Below are 22,431 nucleotides of genomic sequence, written 5' to 3' on the forward strand. Positions count from 1 at the left end.
AGAAATGTGTTGCAGACTCTCTCTAATTACAGCTTAATATAAATTACTTCCATGTTTCCAAAAATGAGCATTGGAATGCAACTTCCCCACTGTCCAAGTATGACTAACTTAGCCATACCACTAGCTTAGAGAGTTGGCAATGAAACAACCAGAGCTATCAAATTAGTGTTTATGCAGATATAGCTCCTCTGTCTTACAGCATAGTACAACTTGGTGGTCAGAAAACTAGGGGACTATGAATCCTTTTGGGAAGGCAACTCCATGTGGTTTGTTTGAATTCAAACCAACTCTATCTGATTTTAGTGAAGACCTTCCCTAAAAGAGTTGTCAGAGCCTTACAAATCAGACAGTCAGGTAAGGAGCTCCCAGATTTGACAGGACTAAGATAGGAAAACATTCTTCAGTGGATGGGTAAGTTTGGGTAAATGCCTTGGAATTTTCCAGATATCATGACCTTCCTCATGGTTCTGACCAGTAGCCTGAATATAGATTTGGTCTAAATTCTTGCCTAATTATGTAGTCACAATCAGTCAATGCAGTTAAAAATATCTTGACTATGAATTATTTCTCTACTCATCTAAATTTTTACTTTAGTAACATGATGACTGAAAGTATTTGTTCACGTCTAGCTTTTACTAACATAGCTGCCATGTCTGTAATATTAATTTAGCAGTTAGAAGAGGGAAAAGGTAAAAAAAAAAAAAAAGAGACAATATGGAAATTAGTGGATTTGAAACAAGCTTTAGAATTATCATAAGTAACATTGTAGATTCAATATCATCGAAGATCAAGACAGTGTCCCAAAAGTAGCTCTCAAAGTTTAAAGACTTCTTTCTGCCTTAAACTCCTGTCCTATGTAATCCCTGAGTTCTCACCAGGCATGAGCAGTTACCAAAGTCAGACATCATGCAGCCTGGAAAGAGTTTGTTTCCTGGGTGAGGCAAACACCCAGACCTCAGCTTCTCTGAGGTGGGAAAGACATTTTATTTAGTTGATCAAAGGCACAATGATGGATGATTCCTATCAAATGTCTTGTATAAGTGTGCTTGCTTTTCTGGAAAAGATATAACACTCTGTAGCAGGCTTATTTTCTCAACAGAGAGGTTGCTTTGTAGCTGGGGGATGTGGGTCTAGTTTAAGTCCATGATTTTACAAAGATCTTCAGTTAAGCTCAAGATTTGACCCCAGCTGATTTTTGTGGCCCACAGATGATTTACTTATTCTATGTATGTACAAGAATCCTGCGAAACATTCCAATAAGTTATTCCAATTAAAAAAAAAAAAAAAAAAAAAAAAAAAAAAAAAAAAAAAGGGAATGTATTTGTCTAATATTTTATGTAATCCCTGTAGAGGAATAAAAATCCAGATCTGGTGAGGATTCAGTTCCTATAAGGAAATTTCACAACACCTGCCTTTTAGGTGCCTTGTTTCTGGAGAGGTAGGCAGGACTAAACTGGGTTTCCATATTGGCTGTTCTGGGCTTCCAGTTCCTGACTCCATCTGACTCTAAATTCTGATCATGAAAGAGACACTGCATTCAGGAGAGAAGAGGAGAATCATGGATTTGTTTAGGTTGGAAAAGACCCCCAACATCAAGTCTGACAGTTAACCAGACGCTGCCAAGTCCATCACTAAACCATGTCCCTAAATGTCACATCTACAAGTCTTTTAAATACCTCCAGTCTAAATCTCCCTGGCACATCTTGAGGCCATTTCCTCTCATCCTAACACTGATTGTTACTTGTGAGAAGAGACCTCCCCACACCTCACTACAACTTCATTCCAGGGATTTGGAGAGGGTGATTAGGTTGGATTCCTTTACTGCCAAGGCAGGCTATTGAAACTTCTTGCCCCCATGGGTAAAGCTGCTTCCTGTTCAATGGCCAATCAGTCCCCAATCTGTTCTGCTACACAGGGGTTTTCCACTGGGGATCCAAAATTTTAATTTGTTTTTGAACAATGTTAATGTTCTGCCAGGCCATTCCTTCAGGCTGCCAGCATCCCCTGACACACCAGCCCTGTCCTCCAGAGATTAACTGAAGCATTGACTCCTCTTCATCCTGCTGCGCACACAGAATTGGCTGTGTATTATGCACAAATGTATTGATTGTACAGCTCATTAATAAAGATACTATCTTCCTCAGTGTTAACCCTGAAGGAAAGCTATTATGTGGCTGGCAGCTGGACTTTATGCTGTTGTAATACACTTTGAACCAGGTGGTCCGACTAATTTGTGACCAAACATGAAGTCCACCTACTTGAGTCATATCTCATTAGTTAGAGTGTAGGCTGCTCTCATAGACAACAACTTTGGTTCACAATAAAGTAAAGAAAGAGATGGCTGAAAATAAGTTCCAAGAAAGTAATCATCGGCAAACTGGCAGGAAGCAGAGGTTCCACATTAGAGCTCTTAAGAGTCATCTGAGAGCTCAAATATTTGTTATTTGAAGAACTTGTAAAACTAAGGATGGCACCGAACTCAAATAAGCTTCTAAAGAACTTGTAAAACTAAGGATGGCACCGAACTCAAATAAGCTTCTAAGAATTCTGGGTCAGAATTTAAAATTATAATGAAAAATTGCCAAACGTTCTCCCACAGTGTGGGAATGTAAGAGATGCTCATTTAGCCCTCAGTGGAGAAAAGCATGCCCACAATATGAGACATGAAAGGGCTTCAAGGCTTAAAGCTCTCTAGAGAGAGGAAAAATCAGTTTTGGAAGAGCATGTCTAGGAACTGAGCACAGTCTGGTGGAGTCTGTGAGTACTGTGCTGAGACAGCTATCTATGGCACACAGCACTTAGCATGAAGCAAACTGTATTGTCATAGGTGTGGCATTGCATGAGATTCACTTCATGAATGTGTGTGCACTTGTGTCTGCTGTCTGTAAACTTAACATGTTCTCCTTAGGTGTTACTACAAATAAATCCCTTATAGGAACACTGGGATTCACAATTCAAACTTCACAAAAACTCTGCAAATTCTATTCCAGTATATGTCTTCACATGTTAGAAATGTTTTTCTTTCACTGTACAGTCCATGATAGCTCCAAATCCTTTTATTTGGAGAAATAATACTTCCTATGTCTGCCTCTCCTTTTCATACATGGAAATAATTGGTGGGTGAGAGTTCTGTAAGAAGATAAAGCAAGATTTAACTCTGTTTGGTTGCAATCAGAGAACATATCAAAGGTACCACTGAACAGGAAAGTAGTTTCATAAAATCATGACAGTTGAAAATTAGGAAGGAAGTGATTTTATCTCTCTCCTTGTGGCTGGGTATTTTCATACATTTTTTCATACATTTAACTTACAAAGAATAACTTAAAATATGACAAAGAATCTAAGAATCATAGAATTCTTTAGGCTGGAAAAGACCTAAGAAAAAAGATCTTGAGACTGCCAAGAGCCAGGAGTCATCTTTTTACCCAGATACTGCTATTACAAGATCCATTTTGCTTTGTTGCAGCCCTGACATGAAAGCACATGAAGATAAGATCGAGAGCAGCCCTGAGGAGAAGGACTTGGGGATGTTGGTTGACAAGAAACTCAATATGACCCAGCAATGTGCACTGAAAGCCCAGAAGGCCAACCCTGTTCTGGGCAGCAGATGGATGCAAGTGCTGCTCTCCCCCTACTCTGCCCTCGTGTCTCCACCTGCAGTGCTGTATCCAGCGCCGGGCTCCCCAGCACAGGAAGGACACGGAGCTGCTGGAGTGAGTCCAGAGAAGCATGGTCAGATGGCTGGAGCTCCTCTCCTGTGTGAACAGGCTGAGACAGTTGGGTTGTTCAGCCTGGAGAAGGGTGACCTTATAGCGCCCTCCAGTACCTGAAGGGGGCTACAAGAGAGCTGAAGAAGGACTTTTACAAAGGCTATAGCGACAGGGGTAATGGCTTTAAACTGATAGAGGGCAGGTTTAAATTAGATATTAGGAAAATGTCTACTGTGAGGATTGTTGAGATACCGGAACAGTTTTCGCAGAGATACTGTGGATGCTCCATCCCTGGAAGTATTCAAGGCCAGGTTAGATAGAGTATTTGTGCTCCTTGCCTAGTGTAAGGCATCCCTACCCATGACAGGGGGGTTGGAATTAGGTGATCTTCCACACCAAACCATTATGTGATTCTAAGAAACCGCCTTTCCAATATGATAAGGAAAACCTCTATAATCATTCAGCTTTCAAGGTTAATGAGATTGCTGGCTATGGGTGAGCTGTGATAGTTCTCTAGCAGGTGATGAAGCCATGAACTCATTTCCCCACAGGATTTCAAACTGCCAACAAGTTGTTGCAAAAGTGCTCACTTAGTTTAAACATTGAATGTTGCCCTATATATAAAAGACAAAAGACATTCTGCTGCTTTCATAAATGTTCTTCTGAATCATAAATTGTTACTTAATAGATATGAGAATGTCTGTCACCTTTACTGAGATTAGTTGGTCTTGAAGAGGCTACATCATTATCAGAAACAAGTGGGAACCACCATAGAAAATCTTTCCCACACCTTGTTGGGGTCAAGTGGCTAGCTCTGAGAACTCATTATGGCTTCTAATAAAAGCACAGCTCCTTGTTTCTAATTGCAGAACCTAGTTCAGACAATTCCTAATTTAAACACATGTAAACACATAGAGGGATATAAAGCCCATGGGTTATGACCCAAGAGCACTTGCCCTTGGAAGGGGTCATTTAGACACATAGAATTTTCTGATTTCAATCTGATCATTGGCCTCCACAGTAGTGAACTTTATGCAAAGTGTGCCCTGAAAACTTTTGTAGGCAAGATGCTTGTGTTTTTTTAAGTTTTACTTTTCCCCCTGATTGCAAAGTAAGAGTCAGTAAAATAATCCAGATTAAAACCTCAAATGTAGTCAAGTGCAAATGTGAAGAGGTGAACAATCAGGTCTCACACAGATAAAGATTTGGAAGTCATCAGTGTTTTTGTTGTAGTTTGTACAAGAAGTGGCTGAAAATTACTATTGAAGGAAAGCTTGGTTCTGAGAGCTGACAAGAATCCTTCTTGCTTCATATATATGTTCATTCCATATGTTTAGCTTTACCTGCTCTTTTCAAGACAAAAGAAAAAAAACAGTTTAGCTACTTTTAGGACTCCTGAACAGGTAACATTTTTCTAGTTGTGCTTCATCATTCTACTTCAGCTCGGTTGTATCATTGACACTTTTTGCAGTGCAAATCAGGATAACTACTGATCAACAATTTATTCTCAAAAATTGAAGTCTACATTGTTCAGTAAGCCAGTCTTGGTGCTTGTGAAAAAAATACTCCTTTTGTTCATCAGCAATCTGATACAAGACAACTTGTTCCCCTCATTTGACTCCCACCTCCTACCCAGTCAGAAATAATCACACTTCTACTGTGCTGTTCCGAGTGCACAAGAAGACATGCAGTAAATATGTTTGAGGTACCTATTGAACACACTTGATGCTTCAGATTATTTTACAATATAAGAGTCGTAACTTCTGTAAGATCATTAGTGACAGCAGTAAATTCACAGCTCTGTGATTGACATAAATTGTTAGTACACATTATGTTCTGAAGCATTGTGATTAGAATGAAACCTCTTTCCCAGCCATACAGAGTACTGTGCACTCATGCTCATCATGTTATGAGGAATGTTTCAAACCCATCATATTGTGAATATAAAACAGTATCTTAATTTTGAGCTTACTAGTGTGTATTTATAAGAAGCTTCACTGGCACCTGAAGGGAAATGTATACTATGAAATAAAGATTGAATAACATTAACCAAAAAGTTTATTAGATGCAAAAAACTGGGTAAGCAAACAAATGAAAACAACTTGAAATGTTTCTGCTTTCAAATTCTTATCACTTTTCATTCAAATTGAAGTTTTTGATTTTCAGTATCCGAATAAAGTGGAATTGAAGAAACATTTCTGCTTCATTATGTGCAGCAAAAAAGGTTCTCTATTGACAATAGAGAACTATTTTCCACCTCTCATGTGGATATGATCATTATTTATTGGAGGCTGTTTTGTAACACAATGACCATCTGTCAGTAAGCACAGAAAACACTCCATCATGCTGGCTGTTACTGTTAAAATGCCACAATCACTGACTGCTCTGAGGGATTAATAGATTTTTTTTTTCTAAGAACAATTATATATTTAGAAGGCCAAATTAGCTCTCACTGAAGTTGGTATAAATCCTGAATTGCTCTGCTGGACTCCAGGTATCATCTCTAGATTTATAGAAAGGTAGCAGGTGTCAGTTGTTGACCCAGACCTTTAATGAGAGGATATCAGGGAAGGAACTGCTTTTCAATTTTTGATTTTTTTAAATGTCTGTGACAAAAAAGAAAATGCTTAATTAATATGCATAATGAAAATAACTGACACCATGGGGGTTTTTCCCACATAGAAGTGATAGCTCAGAATTATGACCTGCAATTCTGCAGAAAGGTACATATAGCTGTTGTTTGACAGGTTCAGCTTACAGTTGTTCATTAAGCTGTTTGTTTGATTGCTGCATCACACTTCTTTGTGCACTTCGTTTGGAGAATGGATGCTCAAATGAACCAGCAGCTGCAGTCAGAAACACAGAATTAAAACTGGGTGTAATTCTACACAAACCAGAATAATTAAACCCTCCAGGGAAAGTCTGGAATGAGATTAGTTTGAATGCAGCCATGCGATTACAAGTGCACCATTAACAATTTTTTTAATATATACATAAAGGGAAGCAGTTCCCTCAGGGTGGCAGAATGAGTGAGAAATATGGCCTATACATTGAAGGTCATCTGCAACACAGGGGTGGGAAAATATCTCTTAATTGAAACTCCCCCTCTCCATATCATTTATTATGGCCACGGGTTATAATTACTTAGCCTATTAAAATGCTTGATTCAGTTAATGATTTAGTTAGTATCAGACATTTCAACTAAAGGAGGAACAAGAAAGCAAAATGAGGGAGTGATGGGGGAACTCTAGTCTAGAAAGAAATTGAGTATCTCCAAGGAGTCTTTGACAAATACTTTTTGTTTCTTGGGCTGCTGAGGAGCCCACAGATGCTTTGTATTTCCCACAGAAGGATCTGATATGTAAGGGAGCTGGTCCTTAAGGCTGCTACCTCATAAATCCTCATTCCCTTGTTGAATCCCATCTCTCATTTCCTGTTTCCATAGCCCCTGTCACCCATCACAAGGTGGTCAGACCTAACAACAAGCTGCCCAGGGAGGTGGTAGAGCCACCATCCCTGGGAGTGGGCAAGAAACATCAGCACATGGCACTTAGTTTGCAAGGCTGTGTTTGGTCAGAGGCTGGACTCACTGGTCTTGGAGGCCTTTTCCAGCCTTGATGAGTCTGTGATTCTCTGTGTGAGACAGCTGGCAAGGCATGGGCACAGAAGGGACAAGAAAAGGGAATATCTTAGCACACAGGCTAGCAGGAAGGACACAATCCTGCTGGTTCCTTCCCTCCTTCCTTACATGCCCAGCATGGAGTGGGAAGAGAAAGGGAGAAAGAAATGAAGCTGTGTCATGCAGCCTGACAAAATCATGGTCATTATAAGGGCATTTGCCTGCACTCACAGGTAGCTAGGTGTGAGTAGTCAGATGAACAGTCACAAGCATTTACTCTGAAACTTGCTATGTCTCGATCTCCACAACTTATCTGTCCCCAGAAGCAAAGGTCTTCTGAAAGCAGCTGCACCTGCCCACCCCTGTGCCCTTGTCTTGAGAAAGCATGACAGCCACTCTCCGAAAAGGCCACCAGGTGTCATTTTGCAGCTGCATGCAAGTGCCTGTCCTTAGAGGATTAAACCTTTACTGGTTTGACCACATGCAACCTAATGTGACACACTAGCATTTCATGGGCTGTGTATGCCTGGAGAGATTGCTTAACCAGTTTGTAACATGAATGTATCCTTTGCCTGACTTCTTTCCCAGTTTATGAGCTTCCCATAGGCTGATGATAATCTATGCAAACTTGTGCATCACTCAGTTTTTTGTTAGCCATTCATCTAAACAGACTGCGTCCTGGAAGTCAAGCTCCACAGTCAGTCACTTTTGGAAGCAAGTGACTGGTGCCCTAAGTTACAAAGGATTGCTTCTTTTTCCTATTCAGATTACATAAGCCTTATAAACACAAGCTTGATTAAGTTACCAGGCTTTGAGCCATAGGCTGACAAAAGTAGGAGCATGATAAGAAGGGCAATCCCACAAGCAGAAGACAAGGACAGGTTTATTAGGCAGTTGCCCTCTGGTGCAATTTTCACCTTAAACATGATAATAATTCAGGGAGTCCTAAACAGCAGATTTCCAAGGGCATGCAGTTCTGAGTATTGAAAAGAATTGTTCACAAAACACAGCAAAATTATTTATGGGAATAACAGCAAATAAGCCCCAAAAAGTTTCCAAAGAAATTATGCTGTATCTTTCCATTTATATTAATATTGCATTCAACTTCCTATGTGATAGATAACTGCTAAAACAATACACAGGGTGTTGTATTAACTGTGCTTTTGTTCTCTTGTACATGGTGTGACACCAGTGGGGCTGATGAGCTGCCTTAGCTTAAGATGTGACACTGCATGACATTTAGCTTTTGTGATATGATGAGGTAATGTGACATGACATGAGCATATGCCATGAACCAAAGGTCAGGATAGATTCAAATAGATACACCTGTTGTCAGCCTGACCAGTCACTGCCAATTTGTGAAAAGTCTTCCAGACCACGCACACATTTCTGACAACAATTGATGGTCATGACATAGATGTATTAATTCACTGGCAGAAAATCTTACCACTTAATTATCCATAACATCTTTCTATCTAATGGAAATTGATTAGAAAACATTTCTCCTCAGAAGCTTTACTTGCATATTTAATTTTGGGCAGCTGGCTGTGCAAGATTCAGAGAGATCATGCCTACACCAAAAGGCAGGGAGGGTGTCCCTCTTTCAATATCCACTTCTGGCTTGCAGAGGAACAATGAATATATTGTCTCTACTCATATATGGCCTGAGGGACCTCTTATTCCATGCTGGATGTCCTTGATGGCACCCTACTTTACCTAGTCCTGAACCCCCCATTCATTCAGGGGATTTGTTGCTGTCACTGTGTTCTTGTATGTTTTAATATGCTTTGGCTGAAGACCACAGTCTGAGGAGGAAAGGCAGATGGTATGTGACTAGATTCAGTTTCAGGGATGCAGAAGCTGGCAGGCACTTTCACATCCCACAGCTTCAGCAGAGCCAAAGGGACTTACCAAAACTGGGACTTGCACAGAACACACAGACACCCAAGGCTAAAGCTGTGATCCTGCTCAGCTGTTCAAATTTTGCTAAACTCCATTTCAATATTTCAGTTTAAAGTTTTCCAAATACATTGAGTAACACCTCAGTTCATGCGCAGCCTTCCTCAAGTCTTGGCAGATGGAAATAAGACAGTCTCTATTCTGCAGTACTGACAGAGATTTATAAAATATGGCTGGACCTTCTAATATGTGTCCTCTGTAAGCTCAGACTTCTTTCAAATGCAAAGACCTTTCAAAATATTGCAAGAAATAGGATGCTGGAGATCAGCAAGCCAAATGCCAAATCACCCTTTCATGTACTGAGTCAGGACCAGTAAGATCTACTCTCTAGAGGTTTTCACTGACAGGAAATAGAATCATGGAATCACAGAATCATGGAATATGCCTGATTGAAATGCACCTACAAAGATCATCCAAGTCAACTCCTGACCCTTTACAGAACAACACCAGGTATAGCACCATGTGCCTGAAAGCATTTTCCAAGCACTTCTTGAACTCTGTCAGGCTTGGTGCTGTGACCATTTCCCTGGGGAGTCTGTTTCAGCATCCAACCACCCTCTAGGTGAAACACCGTTTGCTGAAATCCAACCAAAACCTCCCCTAACTCCGCTTCATGCGATTTCCTCAAGTCCTGTCACTGGTCATGAGAGTGAAGAGATTGGTGCCTGTCCTCCACTTTCCTCATGAGGATATTGAAGACCACAATGAGGTCTCCCCTCTGTCTCCTGCAGGCTGAACAAGTCAAGTGGTCTCAGCCCAAAACTGCACACAATATTCAGAGTAAGGCCACACCAGTGCAGAGTAGAGCAGGACCTGTTGTTACACACAACTAGTATGTTATACACTCCTACAACTCCAGTTTCCTTTTCTATATTCCTTTTCTTCCAGTTTCCCTTTATACTTCTAGCAAGTAAGAATGTCTTTCTGGTGCACAAAATATTTTTTTTTATAATGAAGGTAATTTCTTCACGCTTTCCCTCATGACTACACAGGTTCATTGCTTATTTTTGCCTTTATATGCATATGTTATCATGGTGAAACATGATTTGAGTGAGAGGATGGAGACACAAAAAAGAAATAAACCCAAGAGAGGAGATATTTCAGGAATGTGTCTTGCAAGAAATGTTCATGGATTTGCATGTTTTATCACAGTGTCCAAAGCTACTGAGTTTATGAACTGCAGCGTTTTGAAGTCAGATCTCTCAATGTAACACTGCTTACACCAACAGATGCCTTTGCAGATTTGGATGTCAAGTTGTGATTCCTCTTATTTAAGTTTAACTGTCTAACAGGGAGATGAACACGTCAAGCTTTTTACACTGGCCGAGAAGCAAGCACATTTAAAGGACAATTTATTTCACCTTCTTCACACACCTTAGGCGTGCAATGTTTTCTGTTCACAACTGAATCACATTGTACAACAAGTTTAGATTGTACTCATCTTTCAACTTTTAACTGTGAGAAGAGATTAACCTCAGCCCATTAAGTTAATAGAAATAATATGTATTATTTAATACATATTTAATTTAATATGTTTTTTGAATGTTAATTTAATTTAATAATAGACACCTCACAACTGATAAGAAACAAAAGAACATCATTCTCAGAGCTCTCTCTGCTAAATATCACTGAGATTTAGGATGTACTACTGCAAATCCTAAATTTACTCATTTTCTGATACTTACTTTTAATACTGACATCATCTTCATTCGGCCTAGTAAGTCAATGAATCTTCAAGACCAGTAACATAAGAAGTCAAAGGTAGAACAGATGTTTTCATCATTCTGGCCAATTGTTGTCTGTCATTAATTGTTTTTAATTATCTTGCTTGTGAAATTTAAAATCCTAAAAGGTCTGGACATGGCCTTATTTTTTTACTTTTTTACCCCCTTGTCTGATCCCGGTTTTTATATGGACCTTTTTCTTGATGTAAAAGTTTTACAGCAGTCAGAGCAATTTGATCACCTGGAAAGGTTCAATAGCAAAGCAAGCAGTTAGGTGAATAAATAAAAGTGCCTCTTTATACTCAGTGTTAGGCTCTAACCTCAAGAATTTTGACTGAAATATTGGTTAGGCCCATAGCTGTGATCTGAATTTGTCCTCCACTCTGTTGAGAAGAAACATTCTTCTCATTGTCTCTGCTTCCTTAGCCCTGCTCTGACATATTGCTACTCATGAAAGAGCTTTTAAGCTGCCATTTTTGTATTCATTGTTACTAATTATCCTTTCAGTCCTTTGATTGTGCTTTTGTTATTTTAGTTCTCAAAACTGAAACTACCAGCTTCTTGTTTTTACTTTTATTTTGTTCTGACATAAATGTCAAATGTGGTGTAATGCACATTCTCAGAGGAAAAAGCACAGTATAAAGGAAACTGATTATGAGAATGTTTTAAATAAGTGCACTGCTCTCAGGATCAAATATTAGAGAAAGGATTAAAATTTGGTTTTGTTTTTCTCTCTATAATCAATTCGAAGTTAATTGGATTCAGTATATGTCCTTTTTCTTCCTATTGATTTTTTTGTTATTGTTCCTGTTTGATTGCTGGTTTTCTAGCATGTCTCAAGCTTTTTGGATATTATTTTCTTCATGATTTTTGGCTTCTTCCCATTTAGCTGCTTCTAAATTCTTTTTAATTAAAAAAATAGTAATCACAGACACAATATTTTATCTTACCTTATAAACACAATTAATTCTGCAGAGCACTAGACTGGTTACTGGGCAGGCAGTATCCCCTCTCCCTCAAAAGGACCATCTAAGGTCAAACAAGGTTATGTGGTGAATTCATATGAATGAACTGTGCAGATGAAAATCACTTTGGCCACAACACCATCACAGAAGAGTCTTTAAAGAACATTCCGTTTCCATGCAAAAAGAAGAAACACCTTGTAAGTTGAGGCTTCTCTTGACTGAACAGATCTGTAAGTACTCAAAACCCGAGTCTCCAGGAGAGCAGAGTGATGTGCAGACACAAGATTGCATGTGCCCAGACATCTGAGCCACGGTGCCCTGTACAGAGTGTGCTCTGGAACACCCAAGGAGCTGTGCTGTGTTGGGCAGAGCATGTGCTGGTGCTCTCTGCTGCCTGACCACTCGTGCCCACCTGCCAGCTGCCTGCTGAGGGCTGGCTCGCTGCCCTGGTTTAGCATTTACATTCCAGTCACAGGGAGGGCTGGGAACAAGAGAACAAGAGGAAACATAGCAAGGATATCCCCTCCCGTTGTTATGCAAACCCTGATTCCTGTGATACTCCTGTGACAGCTTCTGAATGCTGGGGTCTGCACATTATTAGAATATTTAATATAATCCTAAATGACACTCCAGGAAAGTGAGTTAGTCCCCCTTATTTCCTTGACAATTCTCTAGATTAACACTTACTGCAGCTGCTGCTCCAAAAGTAACTTTCTGATGAGGTCACTGTGCAAGGGTGGCACTTTGTCTTTATTTGCTGGAAGATACCACAGCAAAATCTTGGAAGGTCCCATGACAATTAGAGATTAAAAATGTATTTTGAGTATATTACTTCACTTAAAATAAAAATAAAGAGCCTCTAAAACAAACAAACTGGAAATACATACTCTTCATTAAGTGGCTTTACTGTCCCACATATATGCCACCTCATTTCCCTTGCTGTCAGACACTGTGAAGAGTGGCAAAAGGGTAAAAAAGGCAATAAAATTTATTGCACAATGCCATGAACAAGACTAAATCTTGTATCATCATTTCACAAATCTTCTTATGACCTTCTTTGATATACGAGGAAATTAAGTTCCTTTAATATCTTCAAAGAAAGTCTGGCTTTTTGAGGTTGATCTTCTCAATGGGCACCTTCATCAGCAAGATTTGAAACACATAAATGCCTGGGATTCCTTTTTCTGTTCCATTGGCAAGAGCCTGTACATCAGCTCTATAGTTCCTGGCACTCTGAGACAGACATCATGAGGTGTTAAACCCACACATCAGTTGCTATTTTCAAAACTGCCCTGTAGTACCAAGCATCTGAATTGTTTCAGCAGCAATGCAGAACTCAACTTCTGGTCTTGGAGCAGCTTTTGCAAAGAAACCTGAAGCAAGATCCCTTGAGAAACTGCATTGGAGAGCTTGGATCCAATTGTCGTCAGGCATTTTTTCATTCAAGCTGAAAAATAAAGTGCTTCTAACAGAACAATCTTCAAGGCAACACAGAAGCACTGTTTTATCACACAAATAATGAGTAGGACTCTCAAGGTGATTTCACACCAAGAGAAAATGAAATCTTGATAAGAAAAAGTTGATTGCTTTCAGAAAGCAAAAGTTTTGCATCTGTAGTACTTTCTGCTAGAAACAAAAAACGAGCATCTTCAGTTTCTAAATCAAAATATAGAAGTATTTTAGAGTCAGTTAGACCAACATAGGCAATTTTTTCTAGGCTTCTAAATCTAGAATGGTGATGACAGGTCAGGGAGTGAGGGGATAGGTTATGCCAACACCACCTCCAATAAGCTGTGTAAACACAACTGTATGAAACTTGGTGCCTTACATTTTCTGCCAGTGGGCTACACAATTTGATTCTATCCATAGCAAAATCTGTACATGGGAAACAACTTCTGTTAAACGGTGTGGGAAGACTTTTCTTGTACCATCTGTCCCTTGGTGAACAAGCCACACAGTCTTCAGAGAATGGGAGCTGCTGATTGCTCCCTATCTATATCAGAGAGAAATGAAAATCAAATGTTTGCATCTTTCCTGCCACCCCATTGCTAATTTATGGTGAGACAGCATCTGCCCTTCAAAGTGTCACTGTCTTGTAACAGATAGCATTGCCTGGAAAACTGAGAGGTACTATGTGGATTACTGAATGCATATCCCCTGATATGCAGTGTTATTTCAACATTTAACAGGTGCTATTGTCTTAATCTGCAGATTCCTCTTGTAATCAGGAGAAACAATCCTTTAGTTTGGGGTAGAAATAAATTTATCAGCTATTACCATACATCTACAATTTGTCAATGTCCTTTAACCCTTCCTCATTGCCTCTAGTTTGAAGTAATTTTACTTTAGCTTTAACACATCCTCTAAGCTTACACTGGCTACCAATCACAGAGAACATACATATCCTAAACTTGTCTGTCTTGAGATACATGGATTTTTTTTTTCCTAAACCTGGAGGGACTAGGGGCATGAAATGGTAAAAAATGTGTCCTCTCCAGGCAAAAAAAATTCTGTCAATAAATGCAATTTTGACAATGTCAAATCACATACCTATTAAAAAAAACTTTAAAAGGCATAAATCTGTAGTGCTGCAGGTAGATGCAGTTCTGTCCTCCTCCCTTCCCTCACCCTCCTCACTTCCACCCTGTGCACCCAAGCAGTGCAAACTGGTGTGGCTGAGTGGTGAAAAGCAGCAGGAAACAGGCTTGAGCTCTCTTAACACTAGTTTCAAACTGGATCAATTCCCTGATCTGCCTTCTCAAGACACCATGCAGATGATTGTTTTGGTGCCAGAGCCAGCACGGTGCAAAGGGCAGGAGAACATGGGAAAGCAAAGATGGTGCAGAAAAGAGGAAGTTGCAATTGACAGGAGCATTGCCTCCTCTTTGGGGTGCTGGGAAAACCACAAATTTGAAAACCTAATCTTGGAAAATGAAGCTACACACCATCCATCTATCACAGGCTCAAAGGCAGAGGAGCCTTTAAGGCAATTCAACAGACACGTGGGTTCCCATTTAGGAACAGAATGGCAGATTTTCAGGAAGAGAACAGCCCTTGCTCTAACAATGATAAAAAGTAAATTACTATTCTCTGCCTGGCTTCTTAAGCCTGTCTCTTTGCAGTATTTGGCCTGCTCTTACCTGAGTCCTAGATCAATCTCATGGAAGACAAAATGTCATTGAATAGTTCAGTGAGACAGGCGATAAAATGAAAGGACATTTACTGGAAGGTGTAATGTTTACTTCTGTACAAATAGGATGAAAAATAATGAAGCATATAGATATTTTACCTATTGACATGTATTGATCACTACTGTAACTCAAGAGGGAAGTAAATTTAAGATCTTGCCTTTGTCCAACACCTTATTGACAACTCAGGTCTGTTCTGTTTCCAACAGATAGAGACAGAAACCAGGGTTAATATCCATCATCTGATCCAGAGTTCCAGAAATCTTCCCGGGCAAAAAGCGAATCCCTTTTCAAGTGACTGCAAAAGCCCCAAAGTCAGAAAGATCTAAGAAGGAGTAAATAAAGTAGAAGAGGGCAGCCAACTCACATAGTTTCCATGTCATATTCTCACAGTCTAACATTCTGTTCTCTCCAAGGAGGAAATAACAATATAATGTACAGCCCTGCCACTACTGCTATTAATATCTTGGAATGCTTCCAGAAGCACATGGGTGCAGGAGAATACGCTGTTCCTAGTAATCACATAAATGTTTAGATGTTTTTCTTTACGAGGCTGAGTCTGGATCTCTTTTTTTATGCTGCACTGCAGAAGTCCTTATTTTCCAGCTCCTCGAAGGCTGGGCCAGTCAAGCTTCCCTTTTTAAAGGCAAGTTGCTGCATAACAGAAGTACTACAAGTTCCAAAACAATGTATGAGCTATTTTAGCTATTTTAGTGAGCTTAAAAAAAAAAAAAGTAGCAAGGGAGGATGGAAAGTAAAAGAAAAACAGAAAAGGAAACCACAACATAGTGAAAACAATTTTTCCTAATGTTTAGCAGAATATGCACAAGCAATTACTATAGAAAAAATGTTAATGTTAAAAGATTACCTTAATAAGGCAAAGTTTCTTCTCAATACACAACTACACATGCTTCGCATACTTCAGGTGTCTCTGAAAATTCTTTCCTTAGGGGTTTTCTATGGGCACCTTCCCAACTTCCCCAGTGTAGCCAAGGAATGCCTCAATGGCCAGCCAAGGACCTCCCCTCCAGATGCAATTGTCCATCATTAGGTACACCTGAGCTCCAGAAGGACACAGGGAAAGGCTGACTTATCCAAGAGGTGAAAAGTGACCTCCAAGCACAGGCTATAAATAGGAGGCACTGCTTTACCCATACTGTCTGAATTTTTTTCTTTCACTAATTTAAAATTAAAACCTAATTGAAAAAGAGAAAACCAGGGAGGCAAAATGCTACATCCAGTCCCCAGGTAACATCTGGGCTGCCTGACAGCATGCAGTTGCATGTAGCTTGTGAGCCTGATTTGCCTCCAAGAGCACCCAGACAGGTGCTGTACCTGCCCAGCCTGGCTGTGCATTGGCGTGTCACAAATGGAGCCAGTCCTGCTCCAGTAGTTCTGGATGCCTCAGATACTCCTGGCACATTGGTTTGGGTCCTGAGGCAGCAGGGCTGTATGTGAGTGTGGAATCTGGGGCTTCAGGCCTGCCGAAGCTGTGCTGGAGGCGGAGGTGCGGTGCCTCCTGCCCTCAGGCCCAGGCACACGGCCCTGCTGTGGAGCCACAGGGCCCTGCTGCGGGCCGCCCTCCCTGGGAGCCCTCTGGGGACCGGGAGCGCTGGAATGCAGCGCCAAGCATTGCATGCTGTGCCAAGCATTTCCTGCAGGAATCTGAGCTCCTCTGCCTTTGAGCCTGTGATAGATGGATTCCCCTACCTGAGCAAGCTGTTCTGAAGCTTCCTTAGCCATTTTTAAGGTAGTGCAAACACACTATTGAAAACAGCCCCCATAGGCTCACTCATTCTACTGGATAACCCCAAGAGTAGTTTGTTTTTTCATAAATTCTAGAAATGTATAGAAAGGATACAGAAAACACTTTTTTCCTGTTAATATTATTGTTATAGCAAGATACTTGAAAACAAAAGGTTTTATGCTCAGATATAAGCTTCTTCTGAGAGTTCTAAAGATTTTTTTTGTCAAACTGTTTTGACATTTTGGGTTAGATTTTTCATAAAATCATTTCCAGGGAGTGTTCAGAAATCTCATTTTGTAGTCCAGCAAATATTGCATTGAGCATTAATGGGCTGGCAAAATGCTCAGACATGATTTTGTCTGAAGCAGAGAAGCATATTTGGTGCTGGGTAGGAGTCCATAAGGCAGAAGGCACTGTGTTCCTGGTGCCTACCACAAACAGGTAGAAAGGGGCTAAATTAAATGTCTGAATATTCAGCCAGTTGTCAAGGATACTGGTTGGAATGTTCATTTGGACATGTTTGTTTTCTAGATAGATGTATTAGTTCATTTGTTCCTGACTTAGCTGAATTTACAGCACTGGACTACTCAGTAAATGTGAAACAAATATTCAACATACTCAAACAAGATGCAAATATATTAATAGATCCATGACCAGTTCATTGTAATTCTGTAAGGAAGTAAAGGGAGGGAGAAAGCATTGCTTCCATGGCTTTGGAAGGAGACCTTTTGGATTTGCTATTCTTGACATCTTAATAATTAGAAAAGAATCCAAAAGCAATGCTGCTCAAAAAATATGGCCATGGAACACACCAGGCAGTCTCCTAGCCCAGTATGTGCTGCACTATCTTAGGAAAAAATTGCTTATAATTTATTTATTGATAAGTAAATTCTTATTATTTGTTGACATTTTTAAGTAGGATGGAAATGTCATAGATTTCCTTATCACTCTGTTTCTCTCCATGTGAAAGCAAAGGGTCACCATGGACCTGGGCAGACAGAGACACATGAGGACAGCACAAGGTCAGCATTCCTGACAGAAGTTACGCAGATCACACAGAGGTGACAGACTGTGAAAGAATTATGTAGATTCCTAGAGCTCACACAGGAGCAGACATTACAAACATGTCAAATAAATGTATGTAATTAAGCCTGAAAAGCACAGTCTGAGGTATCAAAAATTTTTACTTCCATTTAATAGACTTATTTCATATTCCCAGGAAACGTACTTGAATTGAAACATACCTCCATTTATGTCTTGTTTATAAACACTACCCCACTTCAACAGTTCCCCCTCTATCAAGAGGAAAGGAGAGCTCAGAACACTCCCAAGGGCAGAGCAGAAAAGACTGAAATGGTAATCTCTCCCAAGCTGGCCTGATGAAGAAAAAAAAAGGACAAAACAAAAGAAACATTCAAGTAGCAAATCACTCTTCACACAAAACCCTGAGAACTTGTGCCTCTTTTGACCTGCTGCCATGATTTGGAGGTGGATAAAGCAGGGACATGAGCAATTAAAGGAGAGCAGAAAATACTTGTGCCTTATTCAACATACAATTACCTGTTGCAAACACCCTCAAGTGGCTAGTGCCCCTAGGACCATCTGTTGTTGTTGTTGTTGAAAGCCTGTGGGCATTTTTGTCCATAAAATAACAATGCACACTCAGAGCAAGTCCACAGTCCTTAGCAAAAAGTAGATCTATCATTCAGTTTTGAATCCAGCTGGGCTGAAGATAGGAAAACTTTTGCCTCAATTGCTGTTCTAGGATCCTGGATACAGTTAGCTCATCAAGCTGGACTAAAGAATATGGAAATGCAAGAAGCCAGAACTCCAGTCAACATCAGTGTAGCCAAAACACACAAGGAGAAAGTATGAAGTACAGTCACCTCATCAGCCACAGCACCAAGCAGATTGTACTTAGACCTTAGATAAGTCTCTTTCAGCTCTGTGACACCAAATGGCTGAAATTACCATTGGAAAGTGAAAGCAGCAGGAGCAATACTTCTTGCAGTGTCCTGAAGGTCCCCTTAAGAAGATCAAACCTCTAATAGAAAGCAGCTAGGGTCACTGTGGGTAGGAGCTGGTATGACGATGATCTATTTCTATTAAATATTTTCACTCTGCTAGAGGTGGCCTCCTGCTACCAAAGCAGTCCTTCAGAGCAGGGGCAATATTTGTGATGAGCTGCTCATCCCTTTAGTGTTGTGAATGGGTCACTGTGGAGCCCTTGAATATTTCTGTGGTGCAACTACTGCTATCAATGAAAAAGCATCAAAAAGTTGGAGCGCCATTTAAAATAGCTGCTCATGAAGGAAAATGTTCCAGCCAGAGCAATACAAAGTTCTTCACAAGCTATAGAACAAAGGACACATATCCAGGAACAGTATTCCCTAAATATTGCAGTTACAGCATTCATAATTACTTACAACCAGCAAGTATTTCTGATTTTTTTTTTCCAGTTTAGATGCATCTTTAAACTTCACTGCCAGCTGTTGAAGGTCCTAAGGTATCGTTTTGAGATAAAGAGCTATCACTACAGTGTGCTTGTAACTTGTGTAAACATTTAAATTGGAATCTTACAAGTATCATTTAAGGAAAAATAGAGCAATTGGATGTGAAGCCCTGGTTACTAATAACAAACACTGAATTAAAATAAAAACCTGCTGCTCTATTTGGTTTTTCTAGGGATGCTCTGAACAATTTGGAGAGAGCAAAACCTTATTAACTGAAAACTAATGATAAATAAAATGTTCATGGCTGGTTTGCCTGATTAGGAAGCAGCTGGGAGAAGGAATATCTTTGAGGAGTCGTTTTTCTTCCCCAGTCACAGACTGAGAGAATTTGCAAGACAAGCTGGAGCTCTGCTTTCGCCCTCATACTCTATGCAAATATCTGTTTATGCATCAGAAGGATTCAAAGCTGTACATAGGAATTCCATGACATAACATTGACTTCCATTTACCCACAAAAATGAATACCTTTTGCAGTGGTTCCTTCTATTACATTCTACTTTCAGAAGCAAGTTAACAGAAACTCCTAGATAAACATGTCCACATTAACAGGCTTATCTAAACTCTTCCTCATCATACAGCAGAGCCCATCAGTCAAAAAAACTCTGTTTCAGTTTGACATCTAGACACCAACAAAGGAAGACTCCGTGCCATGGTGAAGAAGCTTTTGTGATTAGTTGCTGCAGAGGGGATTATGTTTGGTTACAGGATCCTCCATGGAACAGCAGCAGGAAATAGGTTTTTTATGTAGATATTGACACAGAGCAGAAGGAAGCTGCCAACAAGTTTCAGATCTTAACTTTGACAGAAGTAATTGAGCAGCTCCATAGAGTGATTCATGTCAGCTGTGTATCTGATAATATCTTTGGTACTAGTACTAAACGTCCATTTGGTTCACAAAAGATGAAAAGAACCTCAGGACGAATAGCAGTAACCGTGCCAGGTGAAATACAATTCAAATAAACATTGACATGAACACCAGTTCAGATACCTGTGCTGAAAGGTAAAGAACAACCTGTGCTTTCTAAAAGATCTCAAGGTTCTGGATCAGAGTAAAAACCTATAAAAACAGACTTATGGGTCTCTTTGTATCTACAGGAGGCAAAATTGGCTTACTATTTTCAGAGAACCATAGATGCCATTACAGAGCAAACAACACCAAATGAAGAGTCAATTCTCTCAGTATTGCCTTCAGGTTCAGAAGAGGAATGAGTAGATGGATCTCAGAGCCCCTCACCACTCAATGATATTTGACATTTTTTTGGCAGACTGAGGAATTCCAGGCAAACTGTCAGGGTGGTTAAGTATGGATTTGATTATCTAAGCCAAAAATTCTTATGAGCAGCTTAGGAAGAGAGAATCATATCATTTGCTCAAGAGACAAAATTAATCTCTGAGTTTTGGAATCTGAGAAAACGAATACCCACATCTACATGAAAAGAGGTAAATTTATATGTCTCTAATTCCCCACTCCTGACAGTAGACAGAATATATATATTTTCTTACACAGAAAAAACAGGTAGAGCATGGATGGACAGTAAGTAATAAGATTATTTGGCAAGACAAAAATAACCAGTGGTTAATATTGAAAGGACTCAAGAGCACTGAGTTCTGATTGAGCTCAAATTCAAACTTTTTTGCCATCTCCTACAACAAAAAAGCCTTCTGACATCATTAGACAGCAAAATTCAGTCTTGCTTATGTGACAGCTTCTCTTTTCTTTGTTGCATCTCAGTAGTCAATGATTAACTATGAGTGTACATATTAACTCTAAGTCAGACAATATGCCATTACTTTGTAGAACAAAGGGGAAATTTCATTATCTTTTCTGGAATCTAAATGAATCATTTTTGTTCTAGTGAGACACACTTTGAGCATATCTACACTGAGTAAATATTGTTCTTATTTTTTTAATTCACAATCATTTTGTCACTGGTATATTTGGTGTTCAATACAAAATTCCTATGCATAAATGTTCCAAAACCAGTTTTAAACAAATTACCTGAGGTACAGAAACAGCCATACTATGCTGATGAGAATTTTAGGGCAGGATGCCAACTCTGGCCTTGAACCCATGGCAGTCTGATGGGAGGTGAGCCTGCCCACACCTACTCCAGTTCAGATGCAATTGTGTATGCACACTGCCAGAATTAAGGACAGCTTTGATATTCCACAGCCACGATAATCATTAAGCCAGGCTCAGTTTTGGATCAGCTGCAAAAAATAATTTTGGTAAGACCCATATAACCAACCATATTTTTAATTAAAGGTGTTTTAGAAAAGACATGTTCACAAAAGCCCCTCATCTTTTCATATGATAAAATTACATAGTAATGTGACTTGAGATGATAAATATTTTTTATTTTTCTCAGTTCAAAATAGGTCTTAAAGGATATCCATGTTTTGCATCTAAAACAGGGGATGATTTAAATGTTTGCTCTCTATTTCTACTCCCTCAGAGTCTGTATAGTGTTGGAAATATTGTTATGGTGGGTTGAGCCCAGCCAAACACCCACCCAGCTGCTTGCTCACCTCCCTCTCTCACAAGACAGGGCAAAAATGAATAAAAGCAAGAGGACTCGTGTATCTAGATAATAACCATTTAATAGGGAAAGCAAAAGCTGTGGTCATAAGCCAAGCAAAATATGGAGTTAGTTCACTATTTCTCATCAGCAAGCAGATGTGAAGCCAATTCCTGGCAAGCAGGGCCTCAGCACATGTAATGCTTGCTCAGGAAGATGAGCTCCATCACCACAATTATCTTTCTTTCCTCCTCCCTGCCCTGAGCTTTTCTTCCCGAGAGTGGCATGACATGGTAGGAAGCACTTTCTGGTCACTTTGAGTCTGCCTGTGGGTCTGCTGTGCTGTGCCCTCTCTTTCCTATCCCTCAGCCTACTCACTGCTGGCTGTGCATGGCAAGAGTGGAAACCCCGATGCTGTGCATGCAAAACTTTGGGGTGTTAACAGTCGTGGAATTCCTGAAAGGCAAAGCACACCACCTCACAGGCT

The 22,431-nt window shown here is 39.9% G+C and overlaps 1 protein-coding gene across 1 annotated transcript in view; it reads left to right on the top strand.

Annotated features, from left to right (window-relative positions):
• The window catches only part of MYO16 (myosin XVI), a 363,429-nt gene extending 357,526 nt beyond the window's left edge, over nucleotides 1-5,903 (top strand). The window contains exon 36 of the mRNA XM_058044964.1: nucleotides 3,467-5,903. Coding sequence (XP_057900947.1) covers nucleotides 3,467-3,472 — 6 coding nt within the window. The 3' untranslated portion in view covers nucleotides 3,473-5,903. The remainder of the gene's footprint in view (nucleotides 1-3,466) is intronic.
• The last annotated feature ends 16,528 nt before the right edge of the window (nucleotides 5,904-22,431 follow it).

The sequence above is a fragment of the Melospiza georgiana genome, chromosome 2, assembly GCF_028018845.1.
Source record: "Melospiza georgiana isolate bMelGeo1 chromosome 2, bMelGeo1.pri, whole genome shotgun sequence".
Taxonomy (NCBI): domain Eukaryota; kingdom Metazoa; phylum Chordata; class Aves; order Passeriformes; family Passerellidae; genus Melospiza; species Melospiza georgiana.